This window comes from Gavia stellata, chromosome 4, assembly GCF_030936135.1.
Source record: "Gavia stellata isolate bGavSte3 chromosome 4, bGavSte3.hap2, whole genome shotgun sequence".
Classification (NCBI taxonomy): Eukaryota; Metazoa; Chordata; class Aves; order Gaviiformes; family Gaviidae; genus Gavia; species Gavia stellata.
In genome coordinates this window covers 66,672,210-66,693,429 of record NC_082597.1, presented here as the reverse complement: position 1 = coordinate 66,693,429, position 21,220 = coordinate 66,672,210, and the positions used below count along the sequence as shown (strand labels likewise).

At 38.1% G+C, this 21,220-nt stretch overlaps 1 protein-coding gene across 1 annotated transcript; it reads left to right on the top strand.

Moving 5' to 3' along the window:
* The first annotated feature begins 1,242 nt into the window (after positions 1-1,242).
* On the top strand, positions 1,243-20,854 carry LOC132316914 (cytidine and dCMP deaminase domain-containing protein 1-like). Its single transcript, XM_059816712.1, has 12 exons — positions 1,243-1,281; positions 11,143-11,184; positions 11,717-11,795; positions 12,459-12,488; positions 13,571-13,621; positions 14,430-14,518; positions 15,586-15,772; positions 16,715-17,170; positions 18,455-18,511; positions 18,753-18,799; positions 19,665-19,786; positions 20,710-20,854. Exons 1-12 carry the CDS (start codon positions 1,243-1,245, stop codon positions 20,852-20,854), a joined length of 1,344 nt encoding a protein of 447 aa, XP_059672695.1.
* The last annotated feature ends 366 nt before the right edge of the window (positions 20,855-21,220 follow it).

Sequence of the window (21,220 nt, the reverse complement as noted above, 5' to 3'; positions counted from 1 at the left end):
GTGGGTCCATGGTAGTGTCAAAGACAAAACGGTGTATGTGACTATGAGTCACAGGAGAGAAGGAAGATATAAAAGCATTAGTTTTGCCACTTGAAAGCTATTATCATTGAAGACTTCTTGCTGACAGACCTGCAGGTAAGTGAAGTACAGAATCGTTCTGTAATAACACATTGGGGATAAACATGATGGAAGAAAATCAGGTTTTGGTGGAAAATAATGAAAGAAGGAAAAAAAAGTCCATTAAGCACCAGTGAGCTAATCCTAAAGTGATGAGGTATCTATAATTGGGAAATACTTAATGTTTGTGCTAATGGTGTTTTATAAGAAAAGGTGCTGTGAAGTACTTCATCACTGGACTGGTAGCTGCATACTTAACGGATGGTATAAATTGTTTTTGTTTTGCTGAAGATTCATTGTGTTGGCAAAAAGAAAGGGGATCGGCAATACAAGATACCAGATTTTCCTTTACGTTTTGTTTGCATTTATGTGGGATGAAGGGTGTTTATTATTTTTTAAAAATTAATAAACACAAGTTACATGTTCTTATATACATTTATATATATACACATACACGTACAGGTATTTTCTCTTTTACTACAGTGCTTTGCTTCAGAAGTAAGTTAAAAGGAAGACTTTTTTTTTTTCCTTGGAAGAGGAGACCTTCTGGAGCTAGGGACATGGAGGATGGTTTGTATCACTTTGGTCTGGTTAATCATCTCAATATAGTCAATTGAAATGGGCACATCTCTTCAGCTTCAGGAAATAATACAAAAACAAGGCATCACATCTGAAGTTCGACTACTTCTTTCTAGAGAGAACGAGCAGCAGGAGTTTAACCACAGCCCAGAGCTTTTCTCTGAGTATTAGTTTCTGTGGGGTTTATTAGATTTGTTATTTGCATGGCGGTATTGCTTTATGGCTGTTAACCAGCTCAGTGTTGCTTAGCAGTAAGCGGTGCACTCCTTAGGTAATACCGTCACAAACTTTTCTCTGTCTCACTTGTAATTTCTGACAGTTAGTCTGTATGTGCAGTATATTAAAAAAAAAAATTATATATGTTTTCCTTTACCCAAATACGCTGCCTTCATTCCCCCTATTACCAAAAGTGCTATAGTCAACTGTGTCTTTTCTGTAGCATTTGAATTTGCCTACTAATTATGACCTCTTTATTTGGGCTGTTCAGAAAGTCACCCATGCGTACGCTTAGAGAAGAAAGATTTGTATATATTTCTAGCTCGTCTTATGGAGGAGTCTCCAGAGTGTCATGCTCCATCTGACCAGGTACGTAACAGGCTATCATGGCTAGGAAATATTTTTCCTTCTTATTTTACTGAGAATTATCCTTTAAAATATCTAATGACATCCATCCAAAAAAACATTTATAACAAACCTCTATTGTATGATTGCCCGCTTTTTGGGGGGAGTGAATCTGATGAGTTAGGTGGTCCATTCTAGTCTTGTGTTTTAAAAGTTACTGGTAATAATCGATGCTGTTAAGTTTTTTACTGTAATCTGATAAGGTTACATAAAGATACTGGATTCCTAAGTTGATTGATTAATACCAGTTTTTTCATTTCCCGTCACTATGTCATATCTCTGAGGTATACCAACATGCCCTAATTGTTAATGAACCCCATAATAGAATCGGAGGAGATTGCCAGGGAAAAGTGGCACTGTCGTGTGTTTGCTTTCCCTACTCAGAAGATGGGGATAAAATGATGTTCAACTGTCTATATGTAGGGATATTGTGAAGATTATTTTGCATTTACTTGTGATTTAAAATAGTAAATCATTCTGTGAGACAGAGTTGTTGGCCTCCCTTTGTCCTTCCTGTGCGTACTGAACCAGATTCAGTTTCTGTTCCCTGTGATCCTGCTGATGCATGTAGTTTCAATCATTTAGCCAGAACTGTCATTGCTTTTGGGAACAGCACAAAGCGGGTGAAATACACAGGTAAAACAATATTCATACATTCAAACTGACAGCCTTGCCAATAGCTAGAATGGTACTAGACAGCATGGCTAGTGGTAATGTGTTTCCTCCCTGGAGCTGTTATTAACTCAGGGAGTACAATTCTTCATGTGAATGTCTCTGAAAACATTATACTTGGTCCATTTATGTACGAGAATAGAGCGTATCACGAGTAGTAGCAAGCCCAGCGTGTTACTCTACCCTTTGTGTGCCAGGCTTTTCTGGGGTTGTGAGTCTCTTCAGATGCATCTCAGCAGAGCTGTAGGCTGTGAACTCATCCACGTAAGGATCAGTTTAGGGATGACAGTCAGTAAGTGAGAGAAAACAGAAACCTTCCTCTGTGCTAAGCATGACTGAGCAGCAGTACCTTGTTAAGCAGAGCTCCTTAGTCCTTTCCTCACAGGACGAGAGTGACAGACTTTGCAGTTCGGGTTTGGAGCTTGCTGTCGGTGCTTTAACGATAGCCAAATTGGTCCCAGACACTCTAAGGGCCATTGTGCTTTTCTGAAAGGAATAACTGAAATTTCCATTTTATCATTTATTCATGTCCTCAATTCCATAGTTAAAATACATCCTAGCTTAATTTTAGTTGTGAATATGAAAATATTGAATATTCTATCTTCAACTCCACACACTATTTTTCTTGTGTAGAAAGCTTTTCATACTCTAGGTTATCTGAGAATGGTTTATGAAACTATAGATTGAATACTACACAGTGATCAAGTTAGCAGATAAGGGTAACAGTGATCGTTATACTTCTAAAAACTTTAAGAACTACTTCTTAAATATTACTGAATTTATAAACAGTTGATCTGATATGGGACCTAATAATAGCAAACAGCTTTGAATGTGAAACAGTGGAATCATAGAAATGGGCTGAAATAATCTAATCCATTTTCTTGCAGTGAAGCAGGATTAAGTCTAATTACATCACCATTATCAGATACTTGTCTAACTTGATCTTCAAACCATTTTATAGGAGTGATTTCTCAACTTTCTTATGTCAAGCTTCAGTCTTTCTCCTAGATTTTTGTTGGGTTTGGGGTTTTTTTTTAACCTCTAAGCTTCCTTCCCTAGATTCTCCAGTGTGCTTGCATTTTTCTTAGGGTAGGACAAAAACCTGACATGAAACTCATTTGGATCGAGTAACTACAGCCATGCAATTTCTGTAAACACCTATCATATGTGGAGGTCAATAGTAATGTTGTGTTGTTGGTCTGTTGAACTGTAGTTCACAATAGTCTCCTGACTCTTTTGTGGCTAGCAGATGTTTCTATGTTGTATTTGCTTGTTCAGTTTCTGTTTCCAAAGCAGGATCTTGCTTTGCTTGGTTTTGGTTTCATCTTGTTGCTCTGCAGCCTTTTCTGTGTACTTGTTTGCTCTCCATTCCTGTTGTGTAATGTAACCATGCCTCCTTTGATTTTCTTCCTGTGATTTTATATATACTCTTTTCTTTTTGCCTTTTGTATCCCTTGCTAGTGGAAGCATCTGTATTTTTTCAGTAATTTAGTCTTTCTAATTTTATCTGTGCATGCTATACTATTCCTTTATGCTTGTTCTTCACATTGCCTTTACTTCCTTTCTTTTTTTCTTATTCTGATTTTGAAAAAGATCTGTTGGTACAACCAACGTGGTCTCATGGTGTTACTGACTATTCCTTTACATCAGGGTATTTTACTCTTGTTTCTCTTCTGCTAAGTCAGACTCTCATAGTCCTTGGATTATTTTTCCAAGAGACTTCCTAACAGTTCCTTAAATTTGCTGATATATGTCTTTCTGAAATCATAATTATTCTATTCTTACAGCATCCTTTCCTATGTATCACATCATCACAATTTTTATTGGAATTACGTTCCATTTTCAGATTTATGGTCATTTCTTGTGTGTTAGAATCAAAAGTAAAATACCTGTTTTCTCATTCATTGCTGCAATGAAAATAGGCTACAGCATGTTTCCAGAGCTGCAGGTGTATCCTGAACGTATTACTTTTCTAGCTGCTATCTCCAATAGTTAGGCTACCATTATCAAAAGGTCCTTGAATTCATCAGATGATTGCTTGACAGATTAAAAAAAAAGAGGCACTTCATCCTTTTACCTTTTGGTCAGATGGTCAGTAACAGATCTCTGTTGATATCACTGATACTACTTTCTTCAGTCTTGCTTTGCTTAATGCTATTATTTCTTTGAGAAATTTAGGGAAATATATGTTTACAGTCTTTTTGAAAGATGGTAGTGAATCCCAGAGCTGCTGTTCTTTTCTGAAAAATGGCACAAGGTATTCAGTTCCCATGCAGACATCCATCGGGGCAGGCGAAGTGGTCCTGTGTTCAGTGAAACGTTCCCTGTAGGTGTTACTGAACTTCAGAACATTTGAATCCGTAGATCACAGAATCATTAAGGTTGGAAAAGACCTATAAGATCATCAAGTCCAACCATTAACCCAACACCACCATGGATCACCTAGAATAGATTATTCCAACTACTTCTGTGACAGAGAAGACAAAACCTGTTATCTAAGCAAGAACCAAATAACCTGATCTAATTTTGAAGTTGGCCCTTCTTTGAGCAGGAGGTGGATTAGATAGCCTCCAGGTTTCCATTTCAAATCTAAGTTACTCTGTGATTCTAATTTGTTACTGTGTAGTGCATCTACCAGCCTTGTAGAGGGGCTGTATCCAGCAACAGTATAATTTACTTTTTGCACTATTGTAGCAACAGTGGGCATTAGAATACCTGCTGTTACATGAATGTACAGAAGATTTAAAGAACCTGGACACTCATTATTAACTTTAATACCACTGTCTTTTTTTTTTTTTCCCTACCACAGCTAATATAGAGTTTATAAAGAACCCAGCTGTATATATATGTGTGTGTGTGTATATATTTTCTTGAGAAATTTGGCTAAAACAAACAAATACTTCTGAGAGTGTTTTAGAAATCTATATTTGATCTTTCTGATTGATTCCAGTTTTGGTTTCATGTGTCTCTTAATTGGAGCAGCTCTTAATTGGATTTATTGAGAACTAATGCATAGAAAAAAAAAAATCATACTAAATTTACATTAACTTTTCATAAAGAGATCTAAAGATTCTGGGACCAAAGAGCAGTTATATGTAATACAATGTGGCAAAACTTATAGTGTGTTTTTGAATCTGTATAAAGCATGCATGCTTGTAAAATCAAATCTGCTGTGAAAAATAAGCTTTCTCTTTTCTTCCCTTCAGTTCAATAAGACTGGGATTGTAGTATGTGAATCGGACAAAGTACACAAAGTGGTAGCTATGAGTTTCTCCAAACCTGGGTTGCATGCCGTACAACAAATCATTCGGTGTCTTCCCTGTTCTTTGCGTGACTGCACTGTGTATTTGTCCAGGAAACCGTGCACAACTTGTACCATGTTCCTCATTCAAGGTATATAATACATTTTTAATCAATCTGTGTTAACTGCAGTTTTACCTGAATAAGAAATTCATAAATGACCTCACTAATTATCGTGTCTAGAGAAGTGTTGTACGTGGCTCAGTCCAATAAATCCCTCCTTATTCAAGTAATCCTTTTTTATGCAGACAGTCTCTTAGAAACAAGTGAGGCTGCTTGCTTGAGAAAGGATTGACAAACTGTGGGAGGTCATTTATGAAAGTGAAGTACCAGTTGTTGCAATAGTGCTATATTCAATTCAGATTCCATTGCAATGGGAGTGGTTTAAGCTTGTGGGTAACTACATAGGCTTTGGACTCTAGTGTATACACAGCATGGCAATGCAATAGAAAATTGGCCTATTGTTTCAAATAAAACCCATGTGAATTGAATGTCCCACCCAACTGTATGCCACTTTAAGTGACTTTCAGTGTTTGTCTCTAGGTTCGGTTTCTTCAGTCTATTACTGGCCGATGGCTCCTGAAAAAAAGGGAGATTATTCGGTGGTTAAGAAAGATACTCAACAAGCTGACCATATGCTTCTCAGAAGTCATATAAGTAGCAGTGTGCTCTTACCCATGACAAGCTTTGAAACTGTGGAAATGATTGCAAAAAAAATACGATGCAAAGGACAGCTGAACAGATATTTTAAATTGCTCGATTATCAAACTGAAGAGTTTGAAAAATATTATTCACTGTTTAACATACGTGGCTGCAAAGATACCTGTGTCAAACGGCTGGAAAATGCTTTTTGTTGCTATAATTTTTTACTGGAATGTTCCCAACTTGAGAAAAAAGAACCAAAGGAAAGTATTCATCGACATGCACTGCAGCTTTGTTATTTTTTAGCAGCAAGATCTGGTAAGTTATGATGAGAGTATATAAAGAATATTAACCATATACAACGGATGGATTACCATATATATATTTTTTATTATTGCCGTTGATTCATTCAGCTACTGCAAAGAGTAAATATTTCACAACATATGTGGGTGTCAGAGAAATTGGCACCCTTTCCTAACGTAACTGCTAAAATATTTTTCATTAATGTATTTGTTACACTAATGTTTAATGTTACTGTTTATAATGTTTGTTGCAATACTGAGCTTAAACCTAAAGCAGAAGATGGAAACACATATTATAGAAACATAGAAAACAGTATTTTATCACTTAATCAATTTTGGAGGGGGGAAACAATAATATAAATTTATATATAAATTTAAACGTTCTTAGTATATTATTAATGTACCTAGGTGAACTTAAAGCGAATCTCATCAGTGGAAGATCTTGATGTATTTATAACCTTTTATATTGTGTTATCAGGATTTTGTATCAAGTTAGTACTCTGCAATTACTAATCAAAGAGTGAGTGTACCTTGAGTCAGATTTTAAGTTGTTGTGTTCTTCTGAAATCTGACATTTGTTGTGCTTGGTAGTAGTTATGCCTCATTGTGTTACTGTGTATGGGTATCTGTCTAGAACTGGATAATATATATGCATGGAGGGATTCTTTCAACATATAAGCAGTCACTTATGCCTTCCATTTCTATATCATTAAAGCACTACATGTTAAACTGTCAAATATTTTAAAATATGAAAAAAGTATGTTTTCAAGTGACATGGAAATCTTTCTCTCTTCTAAAAGATGATCCAAACCGAGGTGTGGGGTGTACACTCTACAGTCAGGATGGATATTTTGTAAGTAGATTCAATTCTCCAACACTTGTAAAATTTCTATTCAGTGCTCCAAGGGGTGCAGTTTATTTGACCCAATGTAGACATCTGCAGTGTACATGCCTGCTTCTGAGCTATTGGCCCTGGCTCCCCTTTATAGTTGGTGGAGATCTGGAGTGTCATTCATCCCAATCCAGAGTCTGAAATAGGCCAGGTAGAGCTGGTTTTCTCCCTTGAGTATAAAGGGAGTCTAGGGCGACTATTTCAGGTGTAGACATGTAAAGAAGTTAAGGGAGATGAATTTCCCTCATGAACACATTATCCCATAATAAATATGCTAATAGTAATGATAATATTTTATCATTTAACTTTAAAAAAATAATCTCTGAGGCCCACTAAAAAGGAGGATCCTAAGTTTCTTGCAAAGGTAGAGATACAAAAAGATGGTGATGAAATTAATGGAGAACAATGACCTCATTGGACACAAAAGCAAAATTAGCTCTTGACTGTGTTAAAAGGGATAATGTGATAGGGTGGTAAGATGCTCATGGCAAAGTGTTAAAGCTGATTAAAAATCTGATATAAATAGCTATAAAAACTTAGAAGTTATATATACCTAGAAATAGATAGACAGCATATATTTAGGTTTTGAAGCTGTATTAGTAGATAGTTAAAATGTTGAAGAAGTTTGGAAGGGTCTGTTAGATTTTGATTATTTTATTATTTCATTTGTTTTTTGGCAGTTTGGGGCAGGTTATAATGGATACCCCATTGGCATATTGTATGCAAACTTGCCCTGTGCAGGGAGAAGAAAACAAAAGACTGGACTTGCGAAACGGGATGTTGTTCTCCATGCTGAAGCAAATGCTCTCCTGTACAGGTTATCGTTACAAATCTACTAATGGAGTGACTTTGCAGGCATTCTTTATGGCAATAGATGTGAATAGTGTGTAGTGTGAATAAGTCAGTGACTAACCATGGATTTTCTCTTTGACTTTTTCATCTGTTCGTCACCCGTTAATCCAGTTTCAAAGACTTAATGTTTTACAGCTCTGAGCTTATAATCAAGATTTTAATGTGTGCGTTTCCTCTCCTCCACCCCCAAAAAGGTGTGGTACCTCCTTGTATTCCTACACTGCCAAAATAATCACCCAGTCTTGTTGTGATGAAGCTCTAAACAGTTTTTGAAAGACAGTCTGCTGCATTCTGCCCGGCAGTCTTTTTTGGTGGTCCGTAGGCTAGCAAGAGTATTGTCAAGTCAGTCAGATCCCTTGAGACTCCAGCTGTCAATAGTTGGTGAATCTTTAGTCTGTAACACTATACAGCTCATAATGGTAGTACTTTTATATACACAGAAGTAGAGGAAGCAAAAAAGATCAGATATTTGAAGAGAAAATCAAGATGAAATAGGAATCTTGGAGGAGGAGATAGAGAGTAATCTAATTAGAAATAATATTCTTCAATGAAAATACTAATTTTATTGAAAAGAAATGTAAACATTATCTTCAGTTTTAGCTTTGCAGAAAATTAATCAGTTGTGCAAATACATATATTTTTCAGGTCAAAGCCCGAAATAGAAGAGAGTGATGTTCTTTACTGCATCAAACCTCCCTGTTGTGACTGTCAGAACCTTTTGAAGGCTGTGAAAATCAAGACAATTCATTGTGTGAAAGAATCATCCAAACAAAGTGAAGAAGTATGCTTATGTAATACTATTTATTTATTGCCATAATGTACTTATATGTTTGGGGGCAGGGGTTCAGTTTATTTATAATTGACTTACAGACAAACCCTTCAATAACCCTACAGTTATTACTCTTCTGTATAGGAGAGGAACTATAGCAGATCATCACCTACGAGATGCTTCATTCTTTGTACTCATATATAGCTGAAATTTTATGGCTTGCTTTCTGCCTTGGAAATCTTTACACTCAGATGCTTCAAAAGTCAGGAAAGGAACAAGTTACATATTTTAGGATCTTGCACTGGGAAAGTTCAGCCTCCTGTTTAGCTGTGTCTATATGGCAGAGCCCTGAAGTGCTCCCTGATTTTGCATCTGAATGCTTACTCTGGCTGTGCTTGAACTCTTATGATGGTAAGACCTGGATATGTGTCTTGGCTACTATATGCAGAAAACCTGGGCATAAATGCTGAGGGCAGCTGTGGCATGCTTCATTAAGACCACCGATATGAAGGAGTACCTCTGTCCTGCATTTCACACACTTAACTTTTAATCCCTCAGGGTAAATGCAACAGTCTTTTTTCTAAGTCTCGCATTCTCATATTTGAAGTGTCTGATGAGTTTGGCTTCACTGTTTACAGGTCTGTGCCAAACAAGGTATTTTTGGCTCCATCGTAAGATACAGCCCTCTGTTTAGTGGAAAGAACAAGTATTTTCTGAGTTTGCAAAGGAGTATTATTCCTTTCAGGGAAGTCCCTTAATTACTTAACAGGATTTACTTGGGTGTGATTGAAGTCAAATAATTTGTGTATGGTTTTGGAAAAATCTCTCTGAAGGAAAAGGTCTTAGTTTTGGTTCAGGCCCAAGTATCTAGTTAATGTCCATGTTTCTAGATTAAATTCTACCCCTATAAAGACAAACATGGCCAAGGCATTCAAAGTCTTCTTTGCCTTGGTTTTTACTGCCAAGATTTGCCCTCAGGAATCCCATGTCCTGAGACCAGTGGGAAGATGTGCAGCAATGAAGATTTACCCTCAGTAGAGTAGAATCTGGTTGTGGAATATTTAAAGAAGTTGGATGTACACAAGACCATGGGACCTGTCAAGAAGGTGACTGGGAGTAGTTAGCATGGATTTATGAAGGGGAAAACATGCCTGACTAACCTGACATCCTTTTATGATGAGATGACCAGCTTGGTGGATGAGTAGAGAGCAGTGGATGTTTTTTATCTTGACTTTAACAAGACTTGCAACACTATCTCCCACAGCATCCTCATAGACAAACTGATGAAGTGTGGACTAGATAAGTGGACAGTGAAGTGGATTGACAGCTTCCTGAACTGCCAGACTCCGAGGGTTGTGATCAGCACCACAAAGTCCAGCTTGGAGGCCAGTCCCTAGTGATGTACCCCTGGGGTGGATAGTGGGACCAAAACTGTTTAATATTGTCATTAATGCCCTGGATGATGAGTCAGAGTGCCCCCTCAGGAAGTATGTAGACGATCCAAAACTGAGAGGAGTGGTTGGTACATCAGATGTGATGTACATTCAGAGGGAGCTTGACAGGTTGAGAAATGGCAAAACAGGAATCTAACTAAGTTCAATAAAGGGAAGTGGAAAGCCTGTGCACCTGGGGAGGAGCAGTCCCAGGGCCTGGTACAGGCTGGGGCTGACTAACTAGAAAGCAGATTTGCAGAAAAGGACCTGGAGGCCCTGGTGGGTAAGTTGACTAGGATGCAGCAATGTACCCTTGAGGCAAAGGCCAACAGCCTGCTGGGCTGCGTTAGGCAGGGCATTGCCAGCAGGTTGAGGGAGGTGATCCTTCTGCTCAGCACTGTTGAGGCTGTGGTTGGAACATTGTGTCCAGTTCTGGCCTCCCCACTATAAGAGAGAGATGGACATAGGAGAGCGAGCCCTGCTAAAGGCCGTGAAGATGGTTAAGCGATGGGAGAATTTCTCATATGAAGAGAGGCTGAGAGAGCTGGGACTGATCAGCCTGGAGAAGAGAAAGCTCAGGTGGGATCTTATCCATGTGTATAGATCCCTGATGGGAGGGAGTAAAGAAGACAGAGCCAGACTCTTCTCAGTGGTGCTCAGTGATGGGACGAGAGGTAATGGACACAGTTTGAAATACAGGAAATTCCACTAAAACATACAAAAAAGCCTTTTTTGCTGTGAGGGTGATGAGTACTGGAACAGGTTGCCCAGACAGGTTGTGGAGGCCCCATCCTTGGAGATGCTAAAAATCTGAGTGGACACAGTCCGAAGAGATCTGCTTTAGCTCACCCTGCCTTGAGCAGGGGGTCTGGACTTGGAGACCTCCAGACGTGGCTCCCAACCTCAGTGATTCTATGAGTGCCTCCTTTATTTGTTTGCTTTTAAGTTTCTTTTTTCTTTTAGGTTCATCTAGATGATTTAAAGAAAAACTTTTACTATCATGAGGTAGGTTTGTGTATTGAAGATTAGACTCAGGGTTGTATTGCTAAAAAGTATTTTTGAAGATTTATATAATAAAAGCATAGACTAGTTTGCTTTGATATGTGTCATTCTTCTGGTTTGCCTTGTTTATTTGGGTTTTTCTTCTGTTGTTTTTAAGAAGTACGTTTTCATTAGATGGAAGGTTCATTAAAATACATTGAGTGTTCATGAACCATTTGATGATATGTAAATATGTATTCACCTGAATATACACATCAGAGCTTTTCAGTTATTGTTTTGAACTCTGTTAGTAGTTTTGGGAGCCAGTCATTTCCAGATGTCATAAAAATAATTCAGCAGGTAGAAGGCATGTCAGAAGTGGAAGCAGATGATGCAGAAAAGTATTGCTTCACTTTTCAAGATCCATCAGATACATCTGATGGAGGGAAAGCAGTCTGAGTTGGGAAAAGAGGGAACTGGGACACACAAGACTACTGATGAACTGGACAATGCTTAGAGAGTAAGCTATGTAACTGACTTTTATCTTCATCTATAGAACAAGAGCTTTAGAACTGGTATAGACAAGAATGACTTTGAGGACCCACGTTTGTCCAGTGGTCCAAGAAATCCTCATGGTAGATTAATTAATAGCTGTTAGATATAATGGCAGATGTGAGCAGGCAAATTCTGGAAAGTACTAAATAAATGTTCACTTATGCTTTAAATACATTTACTGAGTTCTTGTTTGGCTGTTTTTTTCCAGTGGAAACAGTGTGAAACTCAACTTATGGCAGGTATGGTTAAGATTAATTTCCTTGTCCTTTGGTACTGTTCCATTTGTCTTCTTTTGGTGTTACTTGGTGTTTAAACTTAAAAGCACAGTATGTTACTAAGTATTTTTCTTTAAAGCCCTTTTTGCAGCATGTAATAAAAACAAATCTGGTTATAAATTGCATCTAATTACTGTTAAGTTTAATTGAGTTACCCTTGAATTAGTTCTGCTCGTTCCAAACTTCCTTTGGAATTATAAATTATACATGTCTGTACCCTGCAAATTCCACTTCTGACGCAATACTTCTGAATATGCAGAAGACAGAATTATACAGAAATGTTGAGGTCTGTAAGTGGCCAGACTCCGTAACTGGTTACAGTTGAAAAGACAGGGGAAACATAGCAACTTTCTGGGGTTAATCGTTTCTGCTCTCTCAGTCATTAATTTTTCATTTTGCCCAAATGACTAGTCAGCATGCTTCATGACAGTTTTCTTATTTTAAGCCTTTTCTGTTAATTGTTTCTAGCCTTAAATGGATATATCCAAATCCTTGGAGGTACTGGGCTTGAGTCTTCTCCCCATGCCACTGGCTTTATGCTGTTCTGAGTTATGCCAGTTAGGGAGTCAAGTCTCCTACCACAGAAAAATGTCATTAATACTGAAATTTTTTTAAATAACTTATAATTTTATTTAGACTAGACAAGCAGTAGAAAGTAACAGAAATTTTTAAGAACACTGCACAACGTTTTGAGAATATGCAAAATCTTGTATGCTTCTTGCTTGGTTTACACAAAAACAAACTTAGAACTGAACTAAAATTTTGAAGTCTTAATGATTTATAAGCTGAAGTATCATTTCCCTTACTGAGGGAGAATAGGGATTTGAAATCAAATGAAGAATTGGAACAAAACTGAAATTAGAAACTCAAAAAAAGTTGCTGACCACATCTTCATGGAGTATGAAGATACATTGGACAAGTGAGTTGGGGAAAACTATTTAACTGAAGAGGAGTAAGGGATAGATTATTTTAAAATCGAGGAGAACAGTATATATTTGCAGTAGAATGAAATTAAACTGATGGGAAGAGTGAGAACCAGGATGATGAAGTTCAGATAAGGAGGATGACAGGATGGCAGAAATGAACAAGCAGAGGCTCGGTATCAAAGACAAGAAGAGGCAGTCCTGAGTGTGACAGCAAAGGGAGAGAGGAGACAGTGTAGGTATTGGCCATTCTGTGGGTGAGGAAAGCATTATGGATTTGTAGGCTAAAAAGGTGGAATTCAAACTTAAAAAAAAACCCCAACAACAAAAAAACCCAACCCAACCCCCTTGTCACCACCATCACCATTGGGGAGCCATATTTATTTCTATGTGAGATTCAGTTAACTTTTATATCTAGGCAATTCCCTTTAATTTTAATATAGTTTCTTTCTGAACAAAGTATCAGAGCCCAGACTTCGATGTCCTGACTGTCAAACATTGTCCTAAATCAATTGTGGCGTCTGAGACGCCCAAATCACAGTGGATTATCTGTCAGGGTTGATAACGAGAGGAGGAGGGTTGATACACTGCTACACTTCATGTAATCTCTTCTTATGTGGTATTCCTAATGAGACCTTTTTCTTTTCTGTCTTCCAGTACCCAGTGATTCAAAAGACAATGGAGGAACAGAAGGAAAGATTGATGAAGGCAAAGTGAAATAAATTTAGTAAACTTTTCACTAATCATGATTTTTGGTTTGCCTAAATTTCCTTAAACAGGTTTGAATAAATATAATTGTCCTGAAAGCAGTGAGCTGGATATTAGACAGTACAGAGAGCTGATACACGAACTTCTGGCATATCTCTCTGGCAGCATATTTGTTGTCATTTTGATTTTAGTTTAAGTAAAAGTAATTGTATAAATTTTTTTCAGTCTCACCTGATGTTATTGAAATCTTAGCAGAAAATATAACATGAAAGGTAAGGTTTTGTACTATGATAGTTGAAATATACAAATTTTGAAGAAGAGTATGACATCGGGGAATAGAGTTGGCCATTCCAGATATTGGATATTCACATAATGTTTCTTCCCTCTTTAAGTCAATAGGAATCATTCCCTATGCCAGCAGAAAAGAGTAGATAGCAGAAAAAAAAACAGAAAGAAAAGAGATCCAGGATCCCTCTGCTCTGTGAAGCAGAAGCTCCTGGGACAGTCATTACCATTTGCCTCACAGGACTGGCAGGCATAAATGGATGTGCTGATGGGTAAAGTGGAAGGATAAGGCTCTTTACAGAGTAACTGGCCAATCGAGCTCTGATACATTATTAAGAAACACTTCTTTAGTTCAACATGCACAGAAATAACATTTTTCCCCAAGTTTTCACCTAGGACTGGAGAGCTAGATAATTATCCTTTCTATCTCATTACCAGTAATTATTTGCTAATTTTAGGACGTCACCTACTTTTTTCTCCAAGGTGGTTTTGATTAACTTTTCTTTCCATTGTTTCTTTCTAGGTCCTCCTGTTCCTCACCTGAAGAAAGAAGACTTGTGTATCTTCTTAGCACTACATATGGAAAATTCACCAAGTGAATCACAGAAAACTGTGAGTTAGGTCAACTCAAGCATATTCATTGTTATCAAGGCTAAAAAAGCCATAGTGTCCAATAGGATCTCGATTTAAAAATTACTGACTTGGTATTGTGGGCAAATCGATCTTAATTTGGGGGATTTTTACTTAATTTAATTTATTGCCAATAAAACCAGACTTCTGTTTGCTGAATTGGATATGGAGAAAAAGAAGAAAATGTAAGGAGTTAAACATCCTCCATCCATTTTTTCCAGGTTCAATTTAAGCCAAACACCTACCCTCCCACCTTCCTAGTCTCAACTTCCCTTGTTTTCACTGTAGGTTACTCTCAGTTGGTCCCAATTCCTTCTGTGAGGCGAAGGGTGGTGCAGGAGATTGAGGCTGTGTGCGTGATGGTTTGTCTGCGGCTCCTTTGTGCTTTTTCCCAGTTTTCTCCTGCTCCTCTGTGCTTCCAACTGGCCCTGTCTTGGCGTGAGTTCTCTGCTGGCTGGGGCCCCTCAGGAGTGTCCCTGCCACAGTGTGGGTCACTTGTGGGCCACAGTCCCACAGTAAGGATTTTAATCTATTTTATGCTTAGATGCTAATGATTTTTAATAAATCAAAGCTGTTTGAGTTTATGAAGCTACATAGATGTCTGGTGGTTCCCACTGTGGGTATCCTTTGAGTAGTGTTGGCATTTGTTTGAAACTACACCTTGTCCCTCCTTTCTCCTGTTTTGGTAATCTGCTCGACCAGCTATTGGGATATTCATCTCCCTACTTTTTCCGTGATTTTACAGACTTTCCAAAGGTCTACCTCTTACCCCTTTCTGGACTGCAGTCAAAGTACTTGCGCTCTTGATCTGGAATACAACAATTGAGTTATGTGCTGTAGACACACGACAACTGACTGAAAATCCACAGGAATCAGCACATTTCTAGACTGCTTGATCCCTACCCTTTTGCAACAAATGCCATTCTTTTTCTGTGGCATCCCTTTGTTGCTGTTATGTTACATATGCGTAATCTAGTTGGACTCTCCTTCACTGGATGGTTATACATTCATTTGTATATGTGTACGTTTATTTGTGTATGTGTATGCAGTATTGCAAAACTGGAATCGTCATCTGTGAAGCGAGCAAGCCAAAAAGGATTATTGCCCTGGGCTGCTCAACAGAGGAACTTCATGCTGTGCCAAAAGTGCTGTTAAGGTTTCCTAATGCGCTGAAAGGCTGTGAAGTTTACATGTCTCGGATGCCTTGTAATTATTGTGCAAAATTGCTGGTTCAAGGTCAGTATCAGAACTGAAATATCTCCTAGACTAAGATTGCACATGTGGCATACTCACAGGCTGGTAAACTAGTCATGCCAGTCATTCTCTTCCTCTTTATTTTCTTCCGTTTTACTCTTTGCATTTTTCCTCAGTTGGTTCTATATCATTCAGATCACTGTCAGAAGCTGATGTAGCTAAATAGCTTATACAATAGGTAGCTGTGATTATTAGAGTGTATTAAGATGTGATCATTGTACAAATTGTTGGTATTTACTAACACATGGATCATGAAGAATGCAAGTCATTAAATGAAAAAGGAGCCACTAGAGCTTGTTAGAGATGTTTGTTAAATGAGAAAAAAATTAAAGGAGTGGTCCCAAGGGATGTGGAAATCCTGAAAAAATGATGCATAGATAATCGACCTGATAAAATAAACAAAAAGAAAACAGTCATTCCCATTTAAGTCACTTATCACATGAAAAATGTACTTCAGGTACTAGTATTCAGGATAACAAGGGAAGTAGGTAGATTTTTTGGAAACAAGTTAATCTGTAGAACTTCACAAATGATAACGTACTACCTATATGTTGAATTTTCTGGGTTTTTTAGTTGCCTAATTGATATACATATTTTTCCTCTACAATAACTTCAATAACTTCCTGTATCTTTTTAAAACAATCTCCTTGTTTTGGAAATTTTTACCATTTGGTAAATGTAAGAAGAGACAAAAGTTTAATCGTCTGGAAAAGAAAAGTCATGAATTGTATATAAAGTTTCCCTTTTGACTATGAAAATAATGTGTTAGTAAAAAAATATTTTAATATTATTTTGCTAATATGGGGAAAAGCTGCAGCTTGCTTAAGTATATTCCATATCACTTTATGTTTATTAATGGGAAAAATGACCACTAGTATATTTCATATTTAATATTAATCTTGCATATATATTTTCTTTATTCAGCACAAGTCTCACAAGTGTATTACTGGCCAAATTTTGAAATTAAAATGGCAGAAAATAACCCAAGTGATGAGCTGGTAAAACATGCTAATGCCATCTTTACAGAAAGCTATGTTGTTGCAGCGGTATATGTACCAACAATAGACAATCAAAGAAAGATGCAAATACTTCATTCAAATAAAAGAGCATCACCTGATGGTGATCTAATCCCAATTGCATCGGTATTTGATAAAAAAACTGATGTGGGAATTTTAAAGCACTTTAACTTGGAACACCTGAAGGAAAACCAACTGGAAAAATATGAAGAAAATCTTATTACAGCCAAGAATTGTTTTAAGACTCTGGCAAGTTGCAAAGATAAAGAAATAATAATCTTAGAAGAGAAGGAATCCACTGTAAAGAATGATGATAAATACACCCATGCCATACAGCTCTGTGATTTATTAGCATCCAGAAGCGGTAAGTAAATTAATATTACTAAATTTAGCTCAGTAATTCACACAGTGTAGAAAACTCCTACATAGTTGTTAGTTGTATTCCTGGAGATGTAATGTACTGAAAAAATCTTTAATTGATTACATTGCATTCTGTTAGCTAATTCATGAAACTCTACATATCTGGCCAAGTTTAGTATCATGGTGGTATTTCCTATGTTGTAAAATTAATTCATGTTGCATCATTGTCTTACAAAACATATTCAGGTTATCTGAACAAGGCTGGTAGTGCAAATTGGGCAAAAATCTCCCTAAAAAAACCAGAGTCTATCTTTACTACCAAATGGACGTTTCTTTGCTGAAGGGGGAGTTGCTTCAGCACAAGCCCCAGGGCTGAGTAAGACTCAAAGAAACACAGTGCAGAGGTATTTAGTTGGGCTTTTTCCATACTGCTAGCCAAACTGGAAGAAGAGGAGGAATGTGCTTCTCCTGTCTTCCTCGCCAGGTGGGGATTTCTAACTCCTTAGGCTCATTGCAAGAGGCTCTGGTTGGGGCCAGTTTCTCCGTGGTATCAAACGGCAGGCAGTCAGTTCCAACATTGTTTTTTGGTGAGTTTTCCTATTTTTGCATTAAAGATTTGCAGAACTGAAGAAGCACTACTACTATAGGTAAAAAGAAACAAAACTGGATGTAATTACCTGTTACTTTCTCACGTTGTCCATTAGTCTGGCTGGTTGTGGTTGGTTACACCAAAGATATTAGGCTGGTTTTTTTGTTCAGTCGTACCTGTGCAGGTTGAGAATAGGATTCACTCAGCAGCACAGCAGGTGTTTTCCACTTTATCCCAAATCCCTACTACTATTTCCCAATGCTTCTCCTACTGTTAGCTAAATGCATTTGGCTGCTTTATGGAAGAGAAAGCATTGCAGATTTTCACTGCTTTTAATCATCTGCTCATCCATAACAAGGTGGAGTCTTATGGCTCCCAGCCATATCTCAAGACTCCTTATCAGCATCACAGCCGCACCAGCTCCCCTGGGTCTCCAGAAAGTGGAAAGTTTCTAGTTTTCCTTTTCCTTTCTCACAAAAGACAATTTTGGGGGCTTGTTTCCTCTTGTGGGGGGGAAGAGGGAGGGAGAGATCCTGGGCAGTAGATGTCATTGCATGTGCCTGTGCCTTGAGGAAGGTCTAACAGAACTTGATGTTCAGGCAGAGAAAGTCCTTTTTAAACTTTCTGAGCTGCAACGATAGAAAGCATGCTAGTCTCAGCAGTGGGGATGGTCAATGTTTTTGGTATTCTACACAACAGCACTAGATAAGGCAATTGAGATGGACTATAGGAGACAGAGAGCTATGAGGACTGGAGGTAAGTGCATTGATTAGCCTAAACAGCTGGTTAGCTTTCTTGTCAGCAGTTTACCTGGTTCAATGTTTTCTGGAGGCAGTCGAGCAAGGAACAGCAACTTTTGTCCCAACAGGTGTGTTCTGCATCTCCCTGGACCAGCAGGAATGAGTAAGAATGTCATACCTTTTGACCAGCTGGTTTATTGTACTATCAGAGTGTTGTATGAATTTATAACTGTGATTATTTGACTGTTTATCCTCAGACAATAATAATGGAGTGGGGACGCTGATTTACAAGGAAGACAACATTGTAAGTAAAGGTTTATGTGGTCTAGGAAATTATGCTCTTATAAAAATGTCTAATCATGATCTATTGTCATATGAAAATAGTGCTTGTAAGATTGCTGTGTAATAAGTTATCAGGCACGGAATTATTTAAAAAAGCCCATTTCTGCCATAAGAAATGCACTTTAAGTTTACTAGGCTTGTGTTTATGCGCGTAAATGAGGGAGTTAATTTGTATCATATGGACTGTCTTAAAAAATGTTAGGAGAGTTGCAATAATATAAACCAACTTTTTGCGAAAAAAAGTTTTATATTCTCTAACTGTCCCGGAACATTAAGGTGATGGATTATTTAATACATAGTCAGCACTTAGAAGAGGTGAAGTCCCGTGTTTGCTAAACTTTAAAGTAATGAGCTGATGTCCCTGATGACATTGTTACTATTATCATATTGAAATTCCATGCTTATTTTTATTTTATATGTTTCCAAAATGAACACAGCTAAGAAAACATAGGTAATATTTTCCAAATCTCTTTGGTGACTTTGTGTTTAGCAGCCTCTTTTGTGTTAATTTTTTCTTCCTAATCAACTTTTCCTGTGGTGGATGTTTATAAGCATTGTATTTCATGTTCATAGGAAAATATATTTCTGGAAACTGACAAATTATTCTTTTGGGGAAAAAATATTCATGATTTTCTGAAACTTTACATATCATAGAAATATATGATTAGGATCTACCATCAATCATTTTGAAATGGAGATCTGCATAAACATTACCAAACAGCATCACATGAGGACTCTCATTGAAGTTATTAACAGCTTTTAGGAGTTGGATTAGGCTGTAAATAACTAAAGGTCCCAGAACAACATTACCTTTTGTTTCTTTCTAGGTTGCCCTGGGCTACAGTGGATATCCAAAAGGGGCAATGAATAGTTTATTTTGCAAGAAGGCAGATGTTGATTTTGACCAGCATGCAATTGTATGTGCAGAAGCTAATGCAATTATTATGAGGTAGGGACTCATTAAATAGTTTGAAGGAATTAGACAAAAAAAGTCTTGGTGTTGGGTGCTTCATTAATGAAGAAATAGCTCTCTGACTAATCTAGATGTGAATTTCCACAGCGTAGAAAGAAGAAGTAATGTTACATAGCATGGAAAGGAATTTAGTGTTCTAAAGCACTCAGTACAATTTGTTTTTTACACAGATCTAGGTCCATGTGATCTTATATTCTAACACAACCAGCAAACTTATGTGACAGAGTCCCAGAGGTGCTGCTAGTCCCCTGTCTCTGACCTCATGTAAGCCCAGTTCCCGTGGGCAGTCACGGGCAGGGGTCTTCACATGTGCTGGAGATGGGAGTAGCCAGTAGCAGAGCTATTGCTTCTGTGTGGGCTCTGGTATTACTTAGCCATTGGAAATGCAGGGCATCACAGCTGGGCGATCAACCTGAACTGCCTCCTTTGACACATGCAGACTTGAGTTTCATGAAGTTTGCTGCCTATGGGAAATTTCTCTGCAGACTGACAGCGCTGTTGCAAATGCTTGTGCACGTGTCCCTCGCTGACAGTGCCTCTTCTGACAACTGCTTAGCAGGCAGTGTGTTGGCTGAATGCTCTGCTGTCACCTACTCTCATATTCAGGTGATTATGGTTTGGTGGTGAAATGATTCCTGGATACGCATTTCATAAACCAGAGCATCTGTCTTTACAGTGCTGTGAGTACACAAACAGTAGGTAGATTCATTTCCCAAGCTGGCAAGTTCATGGTACGTACTACAAGTATTTGCTTGTCATGGGCTTGAGACCCCTTACTCACCTCCCTTGGCCAGTGACAGAAGAGAAAAAAGAGAAGAACCCACTCTAGGTTCCAAGAGAAATAATTCCTCCTGCAAACACACCTTGTCTGTAATTGTGACAATATTGTATTTTTTCAGTTCTGAGAGAGACCTGTGTAATGCTGAGCTCATCACTACACGTGAACCCTGCCATGACTGTCTGAAACTGATCCGAGCAAAGAATATAGCAAAAGTTATTTGGCCTCTGCGATACAGAAATGTAGGTGATATTACAGATGGTTAAAAGCCATGCGTCATGGTTCAAGGCTTGCTGTTCCTTTGTCCCCTCCCTAAGGACATCTTCCTAAAAACCTTGTACTTTCCCTTTGCTGGGGAGGAATTGCACGCTCTTCACCCTTTCAGGCTGGGCCCTCTTCTGCATTGCCAGCTTCCAGCTTGTTTGCACCACCGGAGGTAGGCTGAGTGCCAAGGGAAGGATACTTCTCATGGGGGTATACAGAGATGGCGGCTCCCACTCTGAAGGGGAACGGGACAGGGATGAAAGGTCATGCTCACAAGTTATCCTTTGTCTCCTTCACCAAGTGGGGAAGGCCCTGCCTACCAAGGCACATAGCCTTTAGATGGAGTTTCATGCTCCCTCCTGCCTCCC

Bases quoted from the DNA above. Each gene is read 5' to 3' on its own strand.
- LOC132316914 (XM_059816712.1), top strand. From the start codon at position 1,243: ATGGAGGAGTCTCCAGAGTGTCATGCTCCATCTGACCAG. The intron at 1,282-11,142 runs GTACGTAACAGG...TTTTTCTTTTAG, and splicing joins GTCATGCTCCATCTGACCAG to GTTCATCTAGATGATTTAAA. The intron at 18,800-19,664 runs GTAAGTAAAGGT...GTTTCTTTCTAG, and splicing joins TTTACAAGGAAGACAACATT to GTTGCCCTGGGCTACAGTGG.